General features: G+C 34.4%; 5 protein-coding genes across 6 annotated transcripts; 2 read left to right on the top strand and 3 right to left on the bottom strand.

Moving 5' to 3' along the window:
• Window positions 1–3,279: 3,279 nt before the first annotated feature.
• LOC111424939 (3-hydroxyacyl-CoA dehydratase 1) lies at window positions 3,280–4,781 on the bottom strand. The gene is made up of 4 exons (XM_023058679.2): window positions 4,273–4,781; window positions 3,877–4,221; window positions 3,644–3,822; window positions 3,280–3,586 (listed from the first exon to the last, which is right to left on the bottom strand). Exons 1-4 carry the CDS (start codon window positions 4,377–4,379, stop codon window positions 3,510–3,512), a joined length of 708 nt encoding a protein of 235 aa, XP_022914447.1. The 5' UTR covers window positions 4,380–4,781; the 3' UTR covers window positions 3,280–3,509.
• A 2,281-nt stretch (window positions 4,782–7,062) lies between these two features.
• Window positions 7,063–9,504, top strand: LOC111424935 (PAX3- and PAX7-binding protein 1). Its single transcript, XM_023058674.2, has one exon. It carries the CDS (start codon window positions 7,109–7,111, stop codon window positions 9,446–9,448), a length of 2,340 nt encoding a protein of 779 aa, XP_022914442.2. The 5' UTR covers window positions 7,063–7,108; the 3' UTR covers window positions 9,449–9,504.
• Window positions 9,505–14,571: 5,067 nt separating this feature from the next.
• On the bottom strand, window positions 14,572–21,194 carry LOC111424934 (beta-1,3-galactosyltransferase 6). Of its 2 annotated transcripts, XM_023058671.2 has the most exons (3): window positions 21,095–21,194; window positions 20,201–21,042; window positions 14,572–14,914 (listed from the first exon to the last, which is right to left on the bottom strand). In XM_023058671.2, the coding sequence occupies exons 2-3, from the start codon at window positions 21,019–21,021 to the stop codon at window positions 14,638–14,640; spliced, it is 1,098 nt and encodes a 365-aa protein (XP_022914439.2). In that variant the 5' UTR covers window positions 21,022–21,042; window positions 21,095–21,194; the 3' UTR covers window positions 14,572–14,637. The 2 variants fall into 2 exon arrangements, with proteins under 2 accessions (XP_022914439.2, XP_022914441.2); XM_023058673.2 differs by lacking the exons at window positions 20,201–21,042; window positions 21,095–21,194 and adding an exon at window positions 14,983–15,844.
• Window positions 15,971–19,372, bottom strand: LOC139430310 (beta-1,3-galactosyltransferase 6-like). The gene is made up of 2 exons (XM_071197107.1): window positions 18,542–19,372; window positions 15,971–16,043 (listed from the first exon to the last, which is right to left on the bottom strand). Exons 1-2 carry the CDS (start codon window positions 19,333–19,335, stop codon window positions 15,983–15,985), a joined length of 855 nt encoding a protein of 284 aa, XP_071053208.1. The 5' UTR covers window positions 19,336–19,372; the 3' UTR covers window positions 15,971–15,982.
• Window positions 21,195–21,337: 143 nt separating the features above from the next.
• Window positions 21,338–22,753, top strand: LOC111424940 (repetitive organellar protein-like). Its single transcript, XM_023058680.2, has 2 exons — window positions 21,338–21,657; window positions 21,715–22,753. The coding sequence occupies exons 1-2, from the start codon at window positions 21,499–21,501 to the stop codon at window positions 22,528–22,530; spliced, it is 975 nt and encodes a 324-aa protein (XP_022914448.1). The 5' UTR covers window positions 21,338–21,498; the 3' UTR covers window positions 22,531–22,753.
• Window positions 22,754–23,458: the final 705 nt, after the last annotated feature.

Raw genomic sequence — 23,458 nt, 5'->3', positions numbered from 1 at the left:
CAGTACTATGGACTGAAAACATAAGTGTAGAGTCCGACATTGATCGAGTGGGCAAGTCATGTGATGCTAAAAAGTGAAAGGCATCAGACAAATAAGCAGAAGTGTGGGCATGGACAATTTTGTACAACATAGTAAGCATACGAAATGATCTACAACTCTGGCAAGTCATCATCTGCAGGTTGTCACGAAAACCAGACTAGAACTTGTGAATCACATTAAACTGCTCAAGATATTTCTGAATCTGTAAATAAGCTAAACATTCAATAGCTTTTGAGAACATAGATAGAATAGAAATGGATCACCAACATGGGACGGAGATTTAATTTTTGGGATAGGAATAACATGGGCGATTCATCAAATTGACGGAAATATAGATTATTCAAAAGAACAGTTGAAAATATGAGTTAGGGGAGTAATAACTATATCCAGAATGGGTAAGAGGAATCTGAGACCAATACCATCTGCTCCGACACTAATGGACTTGGAGTAAGTTAAAGCATCCCGGACCTCAGCATCTGTAACCAAGCTGAATGAAAAGAAAAGCAGGTTGGTAGATGCAAGGATTTCATTAATAGTATTGTGCCTAGTTATGTTACCAACCAACACAGGAGGATCCGCAAAATACTCCGCCAGAGCAGCAGCATCAAAAGTGGGTTGATCTGTGGGAGACTCTATAACATCAAATGATCGCATTGTTTTCCAAAATGTCTTATGAGTAGCTCTAGACAACCTCTGACAGTAGTGCAATCTTTTAGCGTTTTTGCAACGATGATTACAACGATTGTACAGCACACGATAATGTTCCCGATTTCATCATTCAGCCAAGGTGCCAGTATGTGTCAATAACCTGTAATCTATATTTAAAAGATCGCGGTGGATCACAAAGCGCCGGGAAGCAACCTGTAAGTGGTTTAACTGGTTTCTAAATAGTTTTAATTGTTGTGCAGCGCTAGATTGTTGTATATTTTTATTGAACTAAAAGTGGAACTCACACAAGACCAAGAACTAGAATCATTCTGGTTTAACCGCCTTTAATGACGTGTGGCTAAACCCCAATGATTCTAGTTCTAGGTATAGTGTTAGTTCTAGTGATAGTTCTAGTGACAGTTCTAGTGAAGAAGGGAAAGGCGCCAGGGGAAGATGGGATCCAGAACGAGGCATGGTTGGAAGCATCAAGGGTGGTGAGAGTGAAGTTGTTGGAGGGGATGAATAGCGTATGGAGAGGGGGTGGGTTTCCGGAGGGATGGAAAGTGGGGGTAATTTGCCCAGTATATAAAAAGGGTAATAAGGGAAGGGTAGAGAGCTACAGAGGAATTATCCTACTAAACTCGGCATACAAGGTATACACGAAGATACTGCTGGGAAGACTGGAGGAGGAGATGGAGTTGGGGGGAATTTTGCCGGATGGGCAGGCAGGCTTTCGGAAGGGAAGGGGAGCAATCGACAACATGTACGTGTTGAAGCATCTGGCAGCTAGAGAGCTGGATAAGAAGGGAGGGAAATTGTACGCCCTATTTATAGATTTGAAGGCGGCTTTTGATAAGGTGGATAGGGGAAAGTTGTGGGAGGAGGGGGATCACGGAACACCTAATTGCGAGAGTGAAGGAAATATACATGGAGACTATGGCTAGGATAAAAGTGGGAGATAAGCTGAGCGACGTGTTCTGGACGACGAAGGGACTGAGGCAGGGATGTCCGCTGAGCCCAAGTCTGTTTGCACTGTATACGGCGGACCTGGAGGATAGATTGGGGAAGGGGCAAATGGGAGGGTTGGTGGTGGGAGGTAGAAAAGTGCATATGTTAGCATACGCGGATGACATCGTGGTCATGGCGAGAGAAGCGGCGGAGATGAAAGATATGATAAAGACATTGGAAAGATATTTTAGGGGGAAGGGGCTGGAAGTGAATGTGGGGAAGACAAGGGTGATGAAGTTTTGTAAGGGTGGGAGAAAAAGAACAGAAAACTGGAGATGGGAGGGAAAAGAAATCGAGGAGGTTAGGGAGTATACTTACTTGGGGTATGTGTTCAGTGAGGACAACAGGGAGGGGTCGCATGTGATAGCTATGGCAAAAAAGGCGAATAAGGTGATGGGACAAGTATGGAGTTGGGGGAAGAGAGTTTTTGGAAGGAATGTGGCAGCGAGGAAGATTATGTTTGAAGGCCTGGTTAGCAGTGCGATGATGTATGGAGCAGAGGTATGGGGATGGAGAGAGCAGGCAATGCTGGAGGACGTGCAAGCTAGATACTGGAGATGGGTGCTTGGGGTGGCGAGAGAAACACCGGGGTATATAGTGAGGGAAGAGGTAAAGGTGGACAAGATCAGAGTGAAGGCGGACAGGAGAGCAGTGAAATATGAAGAAAGAATAGAAGGGAGGCCAAACTGCGGGATCTTGGGGGAGTGTTGGAGGGAAATTAGAGAGGGAAAGATCAGATATGGGAAAGGAGACAGAGACAACTATTATAGACGAGCGGGCTACTCGGTTACTGAGATAAATAGTAGACGAAGGGTGGGTAGGGAGATGTGGAGGGAGTTGAGAGATAGGGACCGAGATGTGCAGAGACAGGAAAGAAGGACACAAATAAAAGAGTGGAGGTATAACGAAAGGTACAGGGACATAATAACGGAGGGGCTGCCTAGATACTTGTTATTGGAAGGAGATGAGGAAGGGAAGAAGTTGGTGGCTAGGTTCCGTTGTGGAAACGAGGAGAGAGCTAACAGATACTGGATGGCTGATGAGGAGAGGTGGTGTAGGCTATGCAGGGAGGAATGGGAAACGTTGGAACATATGTTGAATGGGTACAGTGAGTTGAGGGAGGAGGAGTTGGACCGAGTGCAGATCTTAGGAGAGGGGGGAGAGGGGAAACGATGGATGAGAATGGTTGTGGGGGTAAGGAGACAAAGGGAAGGATGAGGGGATGATTGGGCCGTGGAGCCGAGGGTACGGAAATGGCGGAAGAGGGTAGAGGGTGAAAATAATATAGTAATAATATATATATTAGAATGTATTAAGGGGATAAAAATTGTAAATATTAAAAGCAATAAAATGCTTATTATTATTAGTGACAGTGTTAGTGTAAAACCAGGACTAACACTAGATCTAGAACTAGAAGTATTCGGGTTTAGGACGTCACCTTTTCCAAAAGTCCCCAATGCACTATTAAACTATGTTGCATTTAATGTGAGAAATTCTAGGTAGTGTGTTTATTGATTTTTTGTTTGAATAAAAAGCCAATTGCGTCAATCAATTAATTTAAAAACTGCATAAATAACAAATAAGTTTTCCATTGATGTAATTGTTTATTGACTATTTTCATATTTACAAGGAAAAATGAAATTAAACAATAAATATCTTTTATGAAAATGATTTTATAGAAATACACTCCAATAAATTAATACCAAAAAAAAGTAGTTGTAAAATAGTTGTTTGAAATGGAATGGATATATTTATAAAAAATTACGTATTAAGTTGACCCCTTGCCCATAAAACGTTACTGTCTTTAATACACTTCAATTTGTCTTTTTTGTAGATGCCCCTAAGACTTTTCTTCTTTGCGAAAACATATGTAAATATAATTGAGGGAAAACTACAACAAAAAGTAAGGTTATATTTTGACGTTTGAGGTTATGTATTAAAAAATTACTTGGGATATATAAAATCATATTGAAGACAATGTAAAAGTGGTAATAAAACACTACATTGTACTTATTTGGAAGCTCCCAGCACCATAACTTTGTTCTTGATACTTCCATTACAGCCCAATACATACATAATAATTCACCAGTTACACCAATAGGGTATAAAGCAATAAACAATGTATATCTACAAAAAATGTTATTACTAAATTACTCCAATCATTAAATATTATAAACTCACCTTAACCATTTTAAAATATACAATTGAATATTAATCAAGTTCAAGGTATAAGTAGAATATCGTATAATTTCAGTTATACTCCATGCGAATAATAAAAGTGGGAATCCGATTGTACTTTGAGAATCCGATAAAGGTAATAAAATGCCACAAACGACAAAAATTCTTGAATAAATCTGTGGGATAACTATTGCAGGATTTGAACTTATTAATTTGTATATCGCATTAACAGCTTCTAGGATAGCAGCATTTTGAAATATTAATAAAGTTGTTCCAACTTGATCATATAAGGTCCCCTCACGTTTCAATAAATAAAACTCAAATATTTGATACAATAAATAGGACCAACTACAAATTAGAAAAACAAAATCTCTCAATATCCCTTTTACAAATACTCACCCTAAAGTTTGTATAAAATTATAACTAAGTAAATACGCTTTAATTAACATCTCTTTCGCCGGACTTCTAATTGGCTTTTTACTTTCTACTTGATTCGGTTTCGGCATTTTTTAATCACTTAAAATCACTTCAAAATATACAAATTGTTGACGTAACGCAATGATAACGCGATCCTTGAACACTAAAAGCGTTTTAAAAGTGTGTCTTCCTTCGAAACTGGTTTTCTCATTAATGTTATTCACGGAAAATTTAAAATGTAATTGCTGACTCGTCGTTTTCTATCCTTAAGGCACTGTCATAAGGTGCGATTAATAAACAAACATTTACATACAATATTACGTTGATTACGATGCATAAGGTTAAAGGTTCAAGTCCTGATAAAAATTATAAATAAACGCCGAATTAAATTCCTACCTAAGTTACGTAATTATTTATTGTACGGAATATTGTCAAATAAATTAACCTTAATTGATATAAAAATAGGTTATGTATTAAATGTCAAATTTGACACAATTATTTATTATAATAAAACTTTAAATTGTTATATATCAATTGAAACAAACTTTTTCGATTAATCAAAATTTAAAATAAAAAAGTAAATATAAATTATTTTTAAATAAATAATACAACAAATTCCCCCAAGGTCTGTTCAGCATTGGTTATAAGGTTATCCAACTGAGGTCGGAAACGTGACGTCATTGGAGGAAAAGTATAATATAATATACAGAATGCCCATTATGTATGGAATATAATACAGTGTGTTAATTAATTATCGTACCCGACATCATCATTACAAGTATGCAACCAATATCACACATCATACGCAAATCACGTATTGCAATAAAAATACTGTGATATTTCGTTAGGCTCATTTGATAGAGATTTGTTTACTCGTTACGATAACGTAAAATTTTAGTACTCTTATAACAGATAATTTTTGAAAAAAAATTAAAAATTGAATGATTCTAGTTCTGGGTCTAATGTTAGTTCTATTTCAGTAAAAATAGAATTTAACGCTTAGTAACAATTAAAACTAGAATTAACACTAGACCTAGAATTGGAAAAAAAGCTTTCTAGTTCTAGGTCTAGTGTTAGTTCTAGTTTTAGTGCAATAAAAATATACAACATAGTGATATCTAGCAACATTATGATCGGACTCATGTTAATGGTTTTTTTTAAATAAAGAATACATCATAAAAGAACACCATGAAGTTGTCAATTTGTCTATTATAAGATAACTAACTTCAGATTTAAAATATCAACCTCAATTTTGACATATTTGTAATCTTCATTAAATATCCTTTAAAATGAGTACAAACACGACATATTTATCTTCAATATTAATGAAGTTATGGTCAACTTCCGATTAGAAATGTCAACGTCAATTTTGACATATATGTAATTGTCGTGAAAAATCGTTTAAAATGAGCCCAAACATGATACGTTTAATTCCAATATTAGTCGAGATATAAGCAACTTCCGGTTTGAAATGTCAATGACATTTCGACAAATTCTTAATTTTCTTAAAATTTATCACAAAAACAATAAAACAATAAAAAAAAATTAAAAATTAAGGTTGGTATTAATATTTAATAATTAAATTATTATCTTCATTGTTGCTAACTTCGGGTTTAACGTTTTTTATTCTAACTTTTCTGTTTTTTGAGATAAGTGCGTCATCTTTGGACTCATTTTAAAGGTTTTTTAATGAAGATGACAAATATGTCAAAATTGACGTTGACGTTTCAAACCGGAAGTGATTGTATTTCCATTAATATTAAAGTTAAATATGTCGAGTTTGGACTCATTTTAAAGGATTTTTTATGAAGTTGACAAATATGTCAAAATTAAAACTTGAAAGTTGGAACTTTTTGGTTTTTTGAGATAAATGCGTCAAGTTTGGACTCACCTTAACTAATACTTTTCTAATTCTTGTCTCAGACGCCCGGCTAAACCTAAAACTTTCTAGTTGTAGGTCTAGTGTTAGTTCTAGTTTTAATTGTTATTTAACCCTAAATTCTTGTACATTTTAATTGATCTAAAAATATTTTTTTTTTATTTAATCCACTTACCTTGCTTATAATTTCATCCATTTACCCATTTTGAATTAAATACAACCTTTAAATCCCATTAATTATGTGGTTTTCACTAAAAAAAACTTAAATTCAACGTCAATTTTGACAAGCAACTGCAATATTTGGATCTTAATCACCATGGTAACCGAGTCAAGTTGGATAACCTTAAAATAAAAGAATTTTATTCCGATTATAATTTTTATTAATTTTAAAACAATTCGAATTTTCTAAGATTATCTCGCATTCATAACAAATTCGTTAATTGTAGTGAATTTAAATCGATTCTAATTAAGAGAAATAAATTAAAAACATCTCTTTTTGATTTAATCCACTTACCTTGTTTATAATACCCTAGATAAACCAATTTTGAGTTAAATACAGCCTTTTAAACCAATTAAATAAGACTTTTCCCTTAAAAAAACTTAAATTCAATTTCAATTTTGACAAGTACCTGCAATATTTGGATCTTAATCACCATGGTAACCGCGTCAAGTTGGATAACCTAACAATAATAAAATTATAACCGTTAATATTTCGCTTTATATTTTATTTTCTTTTTTTTTATATTTTTGTATATTGCTTCTTAAGTGAAATACACTGTATAAATAAAAACATAGAAATGTCAATTCTTCCAATGACGTTACAACAAGGCCTTTGCGGAGGGATACGTTCATAACAACAGTATGTTTACTCAACAGACTGAAATTCCCCTAGATTTTGGTCTAAACATAACCTAACTTTACGTCTTTGACACTTCTAAAATGTCCCTTTTTAGAAAACCAAAAAAGTCGATTCAAAGAAGAGTATTTTCTGAAAAAGACGATGAAGATGACGAAGAAATGGAAGTGGACGTCCCAAAAAAAGAAAAGGAATCCAAATCGAAAGAGAAAACGGCTAAACACAAACCGAAATCCCTTCTTAGTTTTGAAACTGAAGAGGAAGGTGAAGTTTTCCAAGTAAAAAAATCAAATCATAGTAAGAAATTGATGAAAATGTACGAAAAAGAACGCCGTAAAAAGGATTTAAAAGAAAAAGAGGAGGTTAAAGAAAAATTTAAAGAGTATAAACCAACCGAAATTGTAACAGATGATTTAATTTTGGTGGTAAATTCAAGCCATAAACCCCCATCTCCACCTCAAATACCTATTTTAAGTGGAAGAGATGCTTTATGTGCCGGAAAAGATGATTTAAGTTCCGAAGATGATGATAATCCAGGAAAACCAAGTTATAAATTTTCAAAACCTGACAATTTTAAACACGTTTTAGAATCTGGAGCTATTCCCGATGCAGCGATGATTCACGCAGCAAGAAAACGTCGTCAACGTGCTCGAGAATTAGGTGACCACATCCCATTTGAAGAGGAGGAAATGGAAGATAAAGGGCGATTACTACGAGAAGATGAACACGATGGAAGTGACGAAGAAAGAATAGATATGGGAGCGAATCCTGTTATTCGAGACCAAGAAAGGCGAAGAGAACAATTTTTTGAAGCTCAAACTTCCGATTTAGAAGAAGCAGATGAGTGGGAGGATCAACAAATAAGAAAAGGGGTTACAGCAGCTGCTTTAAATCAAGAATTATTGTATAACGAGTACCAATTAAATAATCCACCTCAAATCGTACAAGAAAATATCCCAAAAATTAACCCCGACATACCTCGCACACCTCAAGCAATTCTCGAAAAACTCACCGAGCACCACGAAAATGTTATTAAATCACGAAACAACAATATTAAGAAGCTACAAGAAATCCGTGATGAGATTGAATCAACAGCACATGAAATCGAAGCGTTAAAACTTGAAGCTCCAAAAGCTGCAAGTCGTTTTCGATTTTATCAGGAACTTAGGGGATATATAACTGATTTAGTTGAATGTTTAGATGAGAAAATTGAGGTGATTCATTCTTTGGAACAAAGAGCTATCGATGTTATGGCTAAAAAATCAGACTGGTTAATTGAAAGACGGCGGCAAGACGTTCGTGATCAAGCTGAAGAAGTCACAAATATGCCAAGTAGAAATATCGTTCGAAAAAGTGAAGATGAAGAAAAAAATCGAAGAGCTGTTGAGCGAGAAGGTCGAAGAACAAGGAGAAGGCGATGTCGAGAAGCTAACGAAGAAATAAAACACGTTGAAGGAATGTCTAGCGACGATGAGATTTCGCAACAAGATATTTTAACGTTAATTAAAGAACGAGAACAAATTGAGGTTGAAGCTCAAACCGTTTTTGATGATGTAGTTGAAGACTTTTCGTCCGTTTCAAATATTTTAATTAAATTTGAACAATGGAGGGAAACCGATGTTAGCGCTTACACTGAAGCTTACGCAACGGTTTGTTTGCCAAAAGTTGTAAGCCCTTTAGTTCGGTTAAACATGATTTTTTGGGATCCTTTAACTGAAACGGGAGATATTGATAAATTAGATTGGTATCGAATTTTAGCAATGTACGGTCTTCACGAAGGCGAAACTGAAACCAGTTTATCTCGAGATCCTGATATAACTTTACTTCCAAGCGTTGTTGAAAAAGTTGTTATCCCAAAATTAACAATCTTAGTTGATAAATGTTGGGATCCACTATCCAGTACACAAACTTTACGATTATTAAGCGTTGTAAGTCGTTATATTCGTCGCTTTCCAACGTTAGGCCCTGAAAGTAAATCACTTTTGAATCTTTTCAATGCAATTTTACATAAATTGAAGAGTTCGTTGGAGAACGACGTTTTTATTCCGATTGTTCCGAAATTGGTTGAGTCTAAAAATGTGTTCTTTCAAAGACAATTTGCGAGCGGATTAAAATTGTTAAGAAATATAACGAGTTGGCAGGGAATTATAAATGATAACATTATAAAAGATATTGCTTTAAATTCTTTGTTAAATCGCTATTTGCTTTCTGCGGTTAAAATCTGTCCGTTAACTGATGCCGTCGCTAAGATTGGGTTAATTAGTTTGATTTTACCCAGAGTTTGGTTACAAAACGATACTCAGCAATTACAAATGTTTAGTAGTTGTATCACGAATTTCGCTCAACAGTTGGATAAAAATAATCCGTTACATTTAGAAAGTATTGAAACTCTCGCTAATATTTTAAAAACATTAAAGACATAAAAATGTGTATAATCTAAGTTTTATTATAAAGTAAATAATATATAAATAAAAATAATTACAGCAATTTTTTTATAAAACCCGATTACAACATTTAGTCGGTGCTACAGACCAATCATAAAGATATTCTTTAACGTTATGTTCTTTCGTGCAAAGTTGTCGCTTTTTTTTTTCAATTTTTATATATTTCCATCATTTCATTCGGTGAAATATTTATTTATTTATTTCCAAAATAAACAGGGTTTCCCCTAATTACAGATTTCGGAATTACTACATAATAATTAAACAAAATTGAACTAAATATTAAACTAAATTAAATATTAAACTAAGCCGTACTCGATTTGTAAGCAAACAATAAAAAAGCAAATAAGTAAAAAGAAAAAAAATGATACAAAATAAAACAATAACGTAAAACAGAACAGAGGAATGGAACAGAATGCGCGAAGAATTATGAACTATAATAAGATTCTATAAGATCAGCCACTGCACTGGGCGGTTGCAACGTTCATCACAGACATCAAATTCTTTTTTACTGTTTTTACATCAACGCCAAATAGTGGGATGAAGGAAGCCATAGATAGTTTGTTATGTAGCAAGAGAATTCTAATAAAAGGAGAATTTCTTCTGAGTTCAGTGGTAAAGCGGGGAATGTAAAATAGATTTTTCAATCGTCCATAATATGCCGGCACGTAAAAACCAATCTTTTCCAAGATTAAAGGTGCATCTATTTTATTGTTTAATATTTTACATAGAAAACAAAGCGATATGATTTTCCTTCTAATAGATAACTTAGTTATATCAAATAATGTACGCGCAAATTCGTACGATCTGAACCCGATAAAGGCATTAAATTGTTTGTAATAAGTATACCGAATAAACTTATTTTGAATAATTTCGATTAAGTTTGAATAAAGGTCTGATCCAGGATCCCATACAATTACCGCGTATTCTAATTTAGATCGCACCAATGAATTGAATAATAATTTTAACGTCTCCACATTTGAAAAACTATAAGCATTTCTTATAACAAATCCTAAGAGTCGAAGTGCTGCGGAAGTTATGGTTTTCACGTGCTCGGCAAAGCATAAATTGTTGGTAAAAATAATACCTAGGTCCCTCTTTCTGACAACTGATTTCAAATTTATATTATCTATTCTGTACACAAATTCTATCGGCTTCCTCCCCAAAAAATATGTCATTGATTCACATTTGGCCACGTTAAAGTGAAGTTTGTTCAGCCGACACCAATCGCATACATTATCCAGATCAGACTGTAAGGACTGGCAGTCACATATCACGAACAGATGTGAATATTTTCAGATCGTCCGCAAAGAGTAAGCATCTAGATGGATTAATTAGCAAAGGTAAATTATTTATGAATAATAGAAACAATAAAGGTCCCAGATTGCTTCCCTGCGGAACCCCTGAATCTATCCCCAAAATATTGTGTCTGATTAAACGTAACCCCCATTAAAATCATAAGAAATCAAAAATTAGAACTAATGCTAGAAACTTTCGGGTCCTTTCACCTCCCTCATCCATCTTTTGCCCTCGCCCCCTCTCCCAAAATCTGCTTCCTGTCCTTTGCCTCCTCCCTTAGCTTACTACACCCTCTCAACATATGTTCCAGCGTCTCCTAATCCTCTCCACATAGCCTATACCACACTCCACTCATTGCCACAGCGTAATTTGGTCACCAATCTCTTCCCTTCATCATCCCCTTCCATCAAGAATTAGTTTAGCAGTTTCACTGTCACTATCACCCCATATCTTTCATTATATCTCCCTTCTCGTATCTGTGACCTTCTTTCCTGCCACTGTATGTCCCTGTCCTTATCTCTCAGTTTCACCTCTTTCCGCTCTTCTGTTTTCGATCCCAGTTAGTGAATATCCTTCTATAATATTCTTCCCTGTCTCTTTATCCATAGATCAGCCTCCTCTCCTTAATTTCCCTGCAGCACTCTCCCAGGATCTTGCGTCTATCATTTCCTCATACTTCACTGCTCTTCTCCCAGCCTCCACCCTTACTGTATCCACCTTAACCTCCTCTCTCCCTACATACCCTGGAGTCTCCCTTGCCAACCCTAATACCCATCTCCAATACCGTGTTTGTATACCCTCCAGCAATCCTTGTTCTCTTCATCCCCATACTTCTGCGCCGTACATCATTGTGCTCCTTACCAAGCCATCAAACATAACTTTTCTTTTTCCCACGTCCCTTCCAAGAGTTCTTTTCGCTCTTTTTGCCATCGCCCTCACGTGCGCCCCTACCGTATTATTTTCCGCGAACCCATATCCCAGGTTCGTGTACTCTTTCACTTGCTCTATCTCTCTTCCCTGCTACCTCCATTCCTCCTTCTTTCTTCCCCCCCTTTGCAGAAGTTGGATTGGATTGGATTTGATAAACTAGGAAGGATGGATTTGGGCTTTGGAAACTTTAGTCCTTATTGCCCAGTTACTGCGTATATTTATAAATATTTCAGGATATGATTCCCTTACAGAAAGGGGATGGACAACACAGAAGAAACAAAGGATAGACCATCACCACATAAACACAATTTTTTATTCCGTAAACAGTGCCACGGCGGGAATCGAACCTGTGACCCCCCAGTGTTGTTAAATACCCGGGTATTTATTTTCAAGGGTAAATTTCCTGGATATATACCTGGGGGTATTTACCCAAGATGGGTATTTAGAGGTATTTATAAAATTTAATTTACATTGAGTTGATGGCAGTTTGGCAAGCACTTCAAGAATGCAGAGTCGATTATCGATATACCAAACTTATTTATAACATCTACAATGACGGTAAAATTGCATGAAAGTACTGAAGAGAGTAAAAGTAGTAAAATACTTATTGTGAATAAAACAAGGCGAGACACTGTTGAACCCAAATTGTTCATCACAGTCGTCAGAGTACATTTAAACAACTGGATTGTACCCAAAAAGACATAAACATTGATTGCAAATGTTTAAGTAATTTGCGCTACGGGGACGATATAGTTCTTATATCGGATAGCCTTGGAGAGATTAAACTAATTTTGAACGACTTAAAGGAGGTGTGTGCAAGAGTCGGGTTAAATATCAACGAGGAGAAATCAAAATTTATGATAAATCTCGTTTCCAACTCTAACATCTACAAATAATGAGATTGAGAGGGTTGACAGTTATGTATATCTTGGCTATGAGGTTCGTTTATCGAGAGATAATCAAACAAGCGAACTAAACAGAAGGGTCACACTCGTATGGACAGCCTACGGGAAACTTAGAGACATCTTCAAGAGAAAAGGCTTTCAATCAATGCGTGTTTCCGGTTATGACATGAGGCTCCGAAACTTTAATATTAACGGTAGCCACTGCCAGGAGGGTCCAAGGTACCGCAAAGATAGATGGAGAGGTCGATCCTGGGTCTAACTCTGAGTGACTACATACGAAATGAAGACCTATGAAGAAGAAGTGGCGTAAATGATGTGGTCAACATTATCACAAAGCTTAAGTGGAACTGGGCGGGTCATGTCGCGCGAATGAAGAATGAGCAGTGGACAAAAAGGTTGCTTGAGTGGAGACCGCGAGCGAACAGACGAAGTAGACATCAAAAGAATGACCAACAATTGGATTCAGACAGCACAGAATACAATCGAATGGAATAGAATGGGGGAGGTCTATGTCCAACATTGGACGCAGAGGGTGCTTGATGACAATAATCATAATAACTTGATCTAATCTAAATTACGACAGATTCGTCTAATGATAATACGTCTTTGATTGTTGACAATTCCTCGTAGTCAACGCCCTCATCATCTTCCTCTTCATTTTTTTTTGGAATCTGATATATTTTTACTGGTATACAGTGAGTACACTTTTATACCCACTGTTTGGGTATTTACCCTGGGCCGGGGTAAATACCCGTATAAATACACATTTTAGAAATACCTACCCGCCGGGTATTTATCCAGCGCCCATCACTGTAACCCCCAGACTGGCCAGTCGAGTGCTTAACACCACGGCTACCCAGCTGGGTTTTGCAGAAGTTTATTATCTTTGTTTTCTCGACATTTACCTCCAACCCCTTCGCCTTAAAATATCTTTCCAGGGACCTCATCATCTCCACCGCCTCTCTAGCCACGACCACCAAATCGTCCGCATACGCCAAGGCGTACACCTTTGTTCCTCCTATCACCACCCCACCCATTTGCTCCTTCACAAGTCTCCTTTCCAGGTCCGCCGTATATATTGCAAATAGTGTGGGACTAAGCGGGCACCCCTGTCTCAATCCCTTTGTCGTTCAGGATATTTCGCTTAACTCTTCCCCCAATTTAACCTTGGCCATCGTTTTCCTGTACATCTCTTTCACCCTCTCTATCAGTTGTTCTGTGATATCTCTCCTCCTCATTTTCTCCCACAACTTCTCTCTATCCACGTTATCGAATGCAGACTTCAGGGCAATAAACAATCCATACAACTTTCCTCCCTTCTTGTGCAACTCCCTATCTACCAGGTATTTCAGTATGTATATATTGTCAATTTCCCCCCTTCCCTTCCTGAATTCCGCCTGCACATTCGGCACCAATTCCCCCCTCTACATTTCCTCTTCCAACCTCCCCAGCAGTATCTTTGCATAAATTTTGAAAGTTGTGTCCAACAGGATGATCTCTCTATAATTGCTCACTACCCTTTTAATACAGTGGGCATATTATCGCCATCCTCCACCTGTCCGGAAACCTCTCCCCTATCCCTACGTCGTCGTTTATTACCTTCTATAAGTTCTTCTTCACTGTCTCCGTCGCCTCCAACCATGCCACATTCTGGATCTCATCCTCTCCTGGCGCCATCAACACTGCTTCCATTTCTTCCATTGTTATCTCTTCTCCTCCTTGCACCCCTCGCTCTCCCTCTCCCAGTCTTCTCTCTTCCACCCCTCCCAACAAGCCCATGAAGTAGGTTCTCCATTCAGTCATTTGTATATCTCTGCTGATTTCCTCTCTTCCCTTCCTCATCCTCTTTAAGTATCACCACACCTCCTTTTCCTCTTTCAACTCCTTAATCTTCTCAGCCTACTTTTCCTTCAGCTCCCTATTCTACCTTCCCTCTCTGCCACTGTCTCAATGTCCTTGAAGACACAAAAATGTGTATAATCTAAGTTTTATTATAAAGTAAATAATATACAAATAAAAATAAATACAACAATTTTTTTATAAAACCCGATTACAACATTTAGTCGGTGCTACAGACCAATCATAAAGATATTCTTTAACGTTACGTTGTTCTTTCGTGCAAAGTTGTCGTTTTTCTTTCAAATTTTTATACATTTCCATCATTTCATCCGGCGAAACATTGTGTCTAATTAAATAATAATTTTGGCACCCTCTGCTTACGTATTCTGTATCGAAACGCCGATCGTGTATCCTTACGATGTTATTAACTGGAGCTAACCAAGCCCCAACACTTACATCTTCAGAGTGGTAATATCTATAAAAAAAAATACAATTTATTTATACACCGAAATAGACGCTGCTTTGACTTAATAGAATAGGTACCTCAAATAATTTTTATTATTTGCCAAAAATCCCACAATTTGTGTAGATAAAACGTAACCCCCATTAAAAGCGTAAGAAATCATTTCAAAATTATTGAAATATCCCCAATATAAATCTTTTTTTAATTGTCCGTAATTATCGTTTTTAACATTATTAATTTCGACCGATTCAAAAACAGAATTACTTTCGTTAATTTTATCTAAATTTCCTTCTAAATAATTCGTTTCAAATCCTTTTAAAACTCTAGTTAATGCTTTTAATCTAACATAACAACTATCATCGCATTTCAATAAATATTTAAATCCGTGTTTTACAAAACCAACATCGTAATACCAAATAAAATCCCAAAAAATTCTTGAAAAATCATCGTTCGATAAAAACGTTAAAACATCTTTGAATTTTTTGTTTTCTTCTTGTAATTCGTTCCAATCCGACTCCGAAACGTTTTTATAACCAATCACGAAAAAATACATCACTTTGAGTGATAAATTTCCATTTATTTTGGCCCAAGTTTTTCTTATAACATCGCGTTGTTTGGTATGATTTATTTCCGATTTTAACAGAACGGCCAAATCGATTTGATCGGATCTTTTCATCCAATACGAATTTATGTGATTGTACAACCCAGTTTTTGGCGTGCGATATTCCACGAAGAGAACGGAAAAACTAAACGTTAGGATTAGAAAAATCGACACCGCTAGAATTTGTTTTGAAGTTTTCAATTTACGGCTTTGTGAACGTTCATCACTGGAGTTAATTTTGGGCATTTTTAATTAAAACATTAAATAATCAATTCGTGTAAAATTAAAAAAATGACTTTGACACATATTTATATATAAATAATGAAATTTGTAACTTTCATGATCTTGACACAGCAAAAAGTAATTGACTTTTCTTTTAAGGATACGTTTCATAATTTATGGACGTTTATGATTTCGCTGGCAATAGTATCAGTTTGTACAATTGTGTCAAATGTTGCATTGCAAGTTTTGGCAGAATTTCAGACTTGGTTGTTATGTTTTACACTAGCACTATCACTAAAACTAACACTAGACCGAAAACTAGAAACATTCGGATTTAGCCGCACGTTTCTCAAGACGACTAGTTCTAGTGATAGTGCTAGTGCAATATTAGAACTAACACTAGACCGAGAACTAGAAATATTCGGATTATTGAATTACCCGGACGGTTGTATTAACCAGGCAAGCATACCGATGCATATGTCAGACCACAATCTTGTTTAATGTGACATTACTATTTCTGATTCAAGGCCCATTCGGATTACCAAATTTTGTAGACCTATATCAAACATAGATGCCTATAGTCTGAAGGGTGATTTATCCCGGTTACCACTCTATGCAATCTATCATATAACTGATGTTAATCAGAAAGTACATTTTTTAAACACTCATCTTTTGGCACTTCTAGATTTTCATGCACCGGTTCGGTCACTCAGATTACATAGGCCATTTGCACCATGGTTAACGGACACAATAAAACTAATGATGTCGCTGAGGGATAGAGCCTTATCTCGATATAAAAGAACTAAATTAATAGCGCACTTCGACTACTACAAGTCCTTACGCAATTTAACGACTTCTGCAATACGACGAGAAAAGAAATCTTTCTTAAATAGTACATTTGTGACTAGTGATGTAAAGAGTAGTTGGCGGCTGTTATCCAAGTTGCAGACGAATTGAACATCACATTTATAAGAATGTGTCTCCCTGAAATATTGCCCTACATTGTACATATTATAAATACCTGTCTTGAACAGTCTATTTTCCCGGAAGCCTGGAAGATTGCTTTGGTAATGCCGTTGCCTAAAAAACCAAATCCAGCAGGTTTGGCGGACCTGCGTCCAATTACTATCCTGCCAGTTATCTCAAAAGTCCTTGAAAGGTGCATGGAGGTCCAATTGCGTAAATATATTAGTGATCATAACATCTTGCCCACCTCTCAGTCTGGTTTTCGACCTAACCATAGCTGTACAACGGCTCTATTAAAGGTAACAGACGATATTATTAGAGCTCGTGATGGCGGTCTATGTGGGATACTTGTACTGCTGGACTACAGTAAGGCCTTTGATAAGGTTAACCATTCCATGCTTTTAGCTCTTCTGCGCTATGTTGGTCTGTCCGACTCAGCGGTTTTGCTTTTGGAAAGTTTCCTATCCAATCGTGCTCAGATAGTAAAATTGAACAATGTATCTTCATCATCACTGCCTGCGAGAGTGGGAGTGCCACAGGGGTCTATTCTGGCTCCTCTATTGTTTTCCTTGTATACATCCCAGTTGCCTAAGTGCATTCAATATTCGTCGATACACATGTCCGCAGATGATACCCAAATTTACATAACCTTTCCAAAGGAACACCTCGCTTCTGCTTGCTCAAAAATAAATGCAGATCTGAACGCTATTTTAGATTGCTCGCACAAGATGGCACTAACTCTCAATGCCACTAAATCTAAGGTAGTCATCTTTGGTAACTTGGACTCTGATAGTGTCGGTATATTTTTGGGTGGAGAGAGGCTGGTAGTGTACCCTAAGTCAAAAAATCTGGGTGTGCTTGTCGACAGCAATCTGCGATTCAGCAGTCATGTCACTGCTTGCGTGAAAAAGGTATATGGTGTTCTTAGTTGCCTCTATCAACACCGACACATTTTAAATATAATTACAAAGAAACGTTTGTGCGAAACACTTGTTCTGTCAAATTTTGTGCATTGTGCTGCCATGTATTGTCCATGTTTAACTGGGTATGAACTTCATCGTATTCAAAGGGTTCAAAATAGCTGTCTTCGTTTTATGTATGGCGTTCGTAAGCGTGAAAATATTAGTCACACATTGGTTACTGCAAAATGGTTAAATATCAGAAACAAATTCAAACATCAGTTCTTGTGTCTTGTGCACAAGTTAATTACTACGGGGACTCCACCTTACTTATATAATAAAATCACCTATAGGACCGATGTTCATAACTTGAATCTTAGACACAAAAATACTATCGCCGTTCCTGCTCACAGGAAAGCTCTTTTTAGGCGCTCTTTTTCATATAATGTGGCCAAGGAGTATAATTCCTGTCCTCCTGAATTTAAAAATAAAAGTCTATCCGTTTTTAAAGTTAACTTGCGTAACACCTTGTTTCGGCTTCAGATAGGTCAACATAATCCTTATTCTGCCTCAGTGCTCTGACATTGGGTTGTTATCTATTTATTGGTTATATAGGGAATCATTTGAATTGATTAATTTAATTGCGGAAAACAATTGAATATGTAATTATTAGTCATTCTCAACTCTAGGTTGAGTTGAACAGATGGCTTCCATCGCGATGGATGCCAATCTGGACTCCGCCTATTGGTCGCAGATTGTAATTAGTTTCACATATAGAATGAATTTTTCATTTATATATATTTTTTTTCTTTATATTGTTATTTAACTTTTTTATGTTGGTTGTTGCGGTCAATAAAGTACTATTATTATTATTATTACATATACCAAATTGTACAAGAGAATATCCCCAAAATTGATAAATAGAAACTTATAAATATGTTTTATTCTTACCTTAAATCATTTTTATTTTTAACAAAAAAGTTAATAATCGCCTTCGATAATATATATCCACCTCCTAAAGCATAAGGAATATAATAATCACATAAAATCCAATTAGATTCCTTATATTTTCCGTTTTTATATATTTGTGAATTCCCAATCATGAAACCCCAATATAATTTATAATTTTCTCCGATATTTCTCCCATTACTTTGAAGATTAACACTTAAATATTTAGTATTTAATTTTTTATACGAATTTAGTTTTAATTTTAAATATTTTGCTTCTATTTGAATTAATTCTTGTCCTAATTCTTCCACATTAACAAAAATATCATCATCAAATTTCATAATGTAGTTAAAATCGAAATAAAAACTTAAACGATTATGTAAATAACAAAAAGCTTCCATCATTTTTAATGTTAAATTATCGTAATTATCTTTAACAGGGACAAAAATGATATCTTTTTGGGTTGATTGTTCCAAAATTAATTTTTCTGTAACGTTTTTAGGTAAATTTTCGTCGCCAATTATGAAATAATATTTTAAATAGATAATTTTTTCATATTTTTTATGATATACTTTTTTAATCTCCATGTAAGTATTTCTTAACGCATCCCTTTTAATCTCATTTTCTGGAGCTGTTAAAATTAATACAATAATAGTGTTTGAACAGTAAGTCATTTTCCATATGTAAATAGGAATTAAAGACATTCCAATAATAATAATAGCAACCATTAAAATATAAATTCTCCAAATATTGGATTTTGTTAAAAAATTGATTATTTTTCTATTATTTTGGGACATTTCTAAAAATGACAAAAAAATTTACAAATGACTTCTAATAACATAATACTAAGCATACTAAGCAGAGAGTTTCTTACACTTTATAAATCTTAATTAAATAAAACACTTTTGAGTATGTACAGGGTGGTTCAAATTCGATGTCCGAATAGGCTATCTCGAAAACTATAAGAGTTAGAAAAAAAGTAGCTTACATGTCTTGATCTATTTTTTTAAATAAATTCCAATATCGAAAACCTCAAAGCGCTATCGTCTTTTGTTTTTCTCCTAGAGGTCAAAATTTAAAATATTGTAAAACCAGCAAATGCAATTATCTTGGTTATTATTAGAGGTGGAGTATTACAATTAAGACATTATATGGACACTTTTTTACAGAGAATTTGATGACGAAGTCAAAAAAATTTTTTCGTTTTTAGATTTTGAGATATGAAAATTTTCGTCTTTTTAAATGGAAACAACCATCTGATTACAAAAATATAGGGTTCGACAGGTTTATTTCTTATTGTTTTAGAATACATCTAAAAATAAACTTTTTTTATAAAATTTCTAAACGCCACGGAAGTCTAGTGTCGTCGAAGAAATGAAATTTACAGTTTCCTGTAAATTACGGGCCGGTATTTAAATTACGGGGTATTATTTTTCTGGTATTTAAAAACAAATAATTATGTTTATTACACCAACTGTTAATACGGAAATATTTAATGGATTGCATTGTTTTGGATAGGAGAAATATGTTTTTTTAATTTTTAGTTAAAGTACCATAATTTACAGGAAACTGTAACGACACTAAAAAAAAACTTTATTTTTAGCTTTATTCTGTACACTTCCTATTTTTACTTTATTGCATGTAATTAAGAAATTAACATACCTTAAATAATATTTACTCCTCGAAATGAATCCAACCATCTCCTTTGAAATTAAATAACCACCTCCTAAAGCGTATGGTAAATAATGATCACAAGAAATCCATGAAGGTTCCTTCCATTTGCCTTTTTTAAAAACAGTAGCTGCCCCATTCATGTATCCCCAATATAATTCTCTATTTCCATGTGAAGAAACATTATTTGACTGAATATTAACACTAATATATGGCGCAGTGTGTTCATTAATTTTTCGAACATCATCAATGGATGATTTTAAATAAATAACTTCCAAATGAATTAATTCGTGAATTAAATGATCTATTCTTACAAAACTATCATCATCACATTTTAATACGTATTTAAAATCAATGTTAGAGTCTTTAAATAACCACTCAAAGGATGTGATAAGTTTCAATGTCAGATTTCCATAAGAATCTTGAATCGGCAAATTTAAAACGTCGTTGTATATATTATTTTCATTTTGAATGCCCTTTATATCAATTTTTGGTAAATTTAAATGACCAATTACGAAATAATACTTAATTAGAACGTGTTCTTGATCTTTACGTATATTTTTAATTAGATTTAACCAAGAGTTTCTTATCGAATTTCTTTTTAAGATATTATTAGGTGCTGATAAGATCAGTATGACTAAATTAGGTGATTGTGGTGCTAAATTTATCACTTTTTGAGCGACTTCATCGGTTTTAACATAGCATTTTTGGTTTATTGGTATGAAAAATAATGATACCAAGTTTCCTAACAAGAAGAAAAAAAGTGATATTGAAATAATTTTCCATCTAAATTTAATTAAGTGTCTTGCCATTATTTTTGGTTTATATCATATCTAAAAATAATAATACAAAAATATTTATTTAATTATTTAGTAATACACTTACTCAGAATAAAAATTAAAACATTTTTAGGTTATGTTGATTTGTACGTCAAGTTGGTAATTATAAGTCAAATTTGAAAATTGCTTTTGTAATAATATTGAAAATATTGAAAACACAATATATCCACTAATAAAAAATCAACTTAATCTAAATAATTAAATTTGAGTTTTCGCTAAAAAAACATTTCTATAATTTTAGTTTCTTTTTAACTTCTAAAGTTGGTACTTAATTTCGTTTATTCTTTTTAACGGTTATATTCAATTCAACGTATTTGGTAAACGTCAATTCTGAATTAGTTTCGATTTCGTTCAAAATAACGTCTTAAAACTCATTCAATTACATTTTTACTAAGAAATTATCATCATCTCATTACATTCTAACGATTCTCAGTCAAACTTAATTAAATCATGGGAACAGAAGCGAGTAAAATACAAGAAGATGTCAAGGAAGAAATCGTTCCTGAAGGAAGTGTACCTTCAACTCCAATTTTAACCCCTAAAACAAATCTTATTCGCGATCTTGATCCTCGATCTCCAAGTAATAATGTTGTTAGAACTCCAATTGAGGTAAAGTAATTAATTATTGCGTTTAATTATTAAATAAAGTTTATTTCATGTTTTAAGACGATTATGTTGAAACATAAATCATCTTTGGATGGGGTTTTAAGCGCTGTTCAATATGCTCCGAGATTAAAGTATTTAAATGTTGATCCAAGATCACCAACAGTAGATTTTAATAGGACTCCTATACTTGTTGAAGACACTGAGGAGAAACTTGACGAAATTTGTGATAAAAAGAAAAGTTTTGAGGCAAACAAAAGGAAATCTGGGCTGTTAGAGACTAATTTAGATTATGTTGAAACTGATATTGACGTGGCATTTAAAGAAAAATCACCTTTAAAGCTAAACATGGTAAAAGAAATTAATGTAAGTATTCAAGAAAAAGAAATTATTGAAATTGAGAAAGAAGTTGATGAGATTAAATTGGAAGAAGAAGAAATAAAAGACATAGTTGATAATGACCTTCAAGAATCTGAAAATGATTTAATTCCAAAAATTGAAACTTTACCAAAAGATTTGACTGTTGTGATGAACACAGTAAAAGATTTCGATAAAAAATTGATGAATCTTATTTATGAAGATGAAGAAACTGAAGATGTAAATAAAAAAGAAGATAACGGTTTGAGATTAACAAATAGAACTCCATTGGCAGCTAGAAACATTAATGTTGAAACTAAAAAATTGCCTAAATTAAAAGTGGCTGATAAACCAAAGAAGCTCAATAATCGTTTGAGCAAAATTCCCATTTCTAAAGTGAATACAAAGAACAAGTTTGGCATTCAATGTGAAAATACACCCCCCGGTGCTTTGAGGGAACATGAACGTAAAGGAAAATCAAAAAAATTTGATTGGGACGGAGATAAAACTCTTGTTATTTAATTTGTTTTATATTTTTTAATAATATTTATGTAAGTTTGAAGTACCTAAATGAGGTTATGACGATTAATTAATAATTATTTAATTCGCATAACCTTAAATATTAAAAAGGTTAAGTTGTTTATGCAATTAATACCATTTTTTTTTGTACATTTATTTAAGACTTGGTATAATGTATACCACATATTTTATTTTTTCTAAATAAAGAATAAGAATTTCTTCTTAATATGTTTCTTTTTAATTTGATAAATATATTCTATGCTGTTCAATCAGCCGTATAAGGTCATGTTTAAAAGCAGGAATAATTGGGCGAAGGGTGGGCTTCAACTAAAAAGAGAAGACAGTTGGATCCAGAGTAGGCATGGGCATTAGTGGACCAAATTAAATTGCTCCTCAGCTTGACATAACCACTTTGAACCTACAAAATGGACAGAAAGGTGCATCCATAAATATTTTCAGAGACAGTCGGGCCGCTCTAAAGACAATTTAGGCTTACACATGTGGTTTTGCACTGATCAGTATACCAGCAACCTGAGAGAACTAGCTAGGAGCAATGATGTTACTCTATGGTGGGTTCTAGGTCACAGAAACATTGCCGGCAATGAGAAGACGTACAAATGAAGAAGACATACAAGACCTAGACCTAGAATTTTATTGGGGTGTAGCCGTCTTGAGAGACGTTCGGCTAAACCCGAATGATTCTAGTTCTAAGTCTTGTGTTAGTTCTACGTCTTTCTAGTTCTAGGTCTAGTGTAAAGTTCTAGTTTTAGTTGATCAAAAATATGTAAAAATATACTTTTAAACGTCAATTTGACAATTAAACGGATTAAACGTCAACGTTAAAAAAAATGGATATTAAAAAAACTCAAAAATCAGTTAATTTGATGAAAAAAATCTTATTAAAATATTAAAAGTAGCGAAATCCTATAAA

The sequence above is a fragment of the Onthophagus taurus genome, chromosome 6, assembly GCF_036711975.1.
Source record: "Onthophagus taurus isolate NC chromosome 6, IU_Otau_3.0, whole genome shotgun sequence".
Classification (NCBI taxonomy): Eukaryota; Metazoa; Arthropoda; class Insecta; order Coleoptera; family Scarabaeidae; genus Onthophagus; species Onthophagus taurus.
The sequence above is the reverse complement of the archived record's forward strand: the minus strand, read 5'-3'. Positions and strand labels throughout refer to the sequence as shown.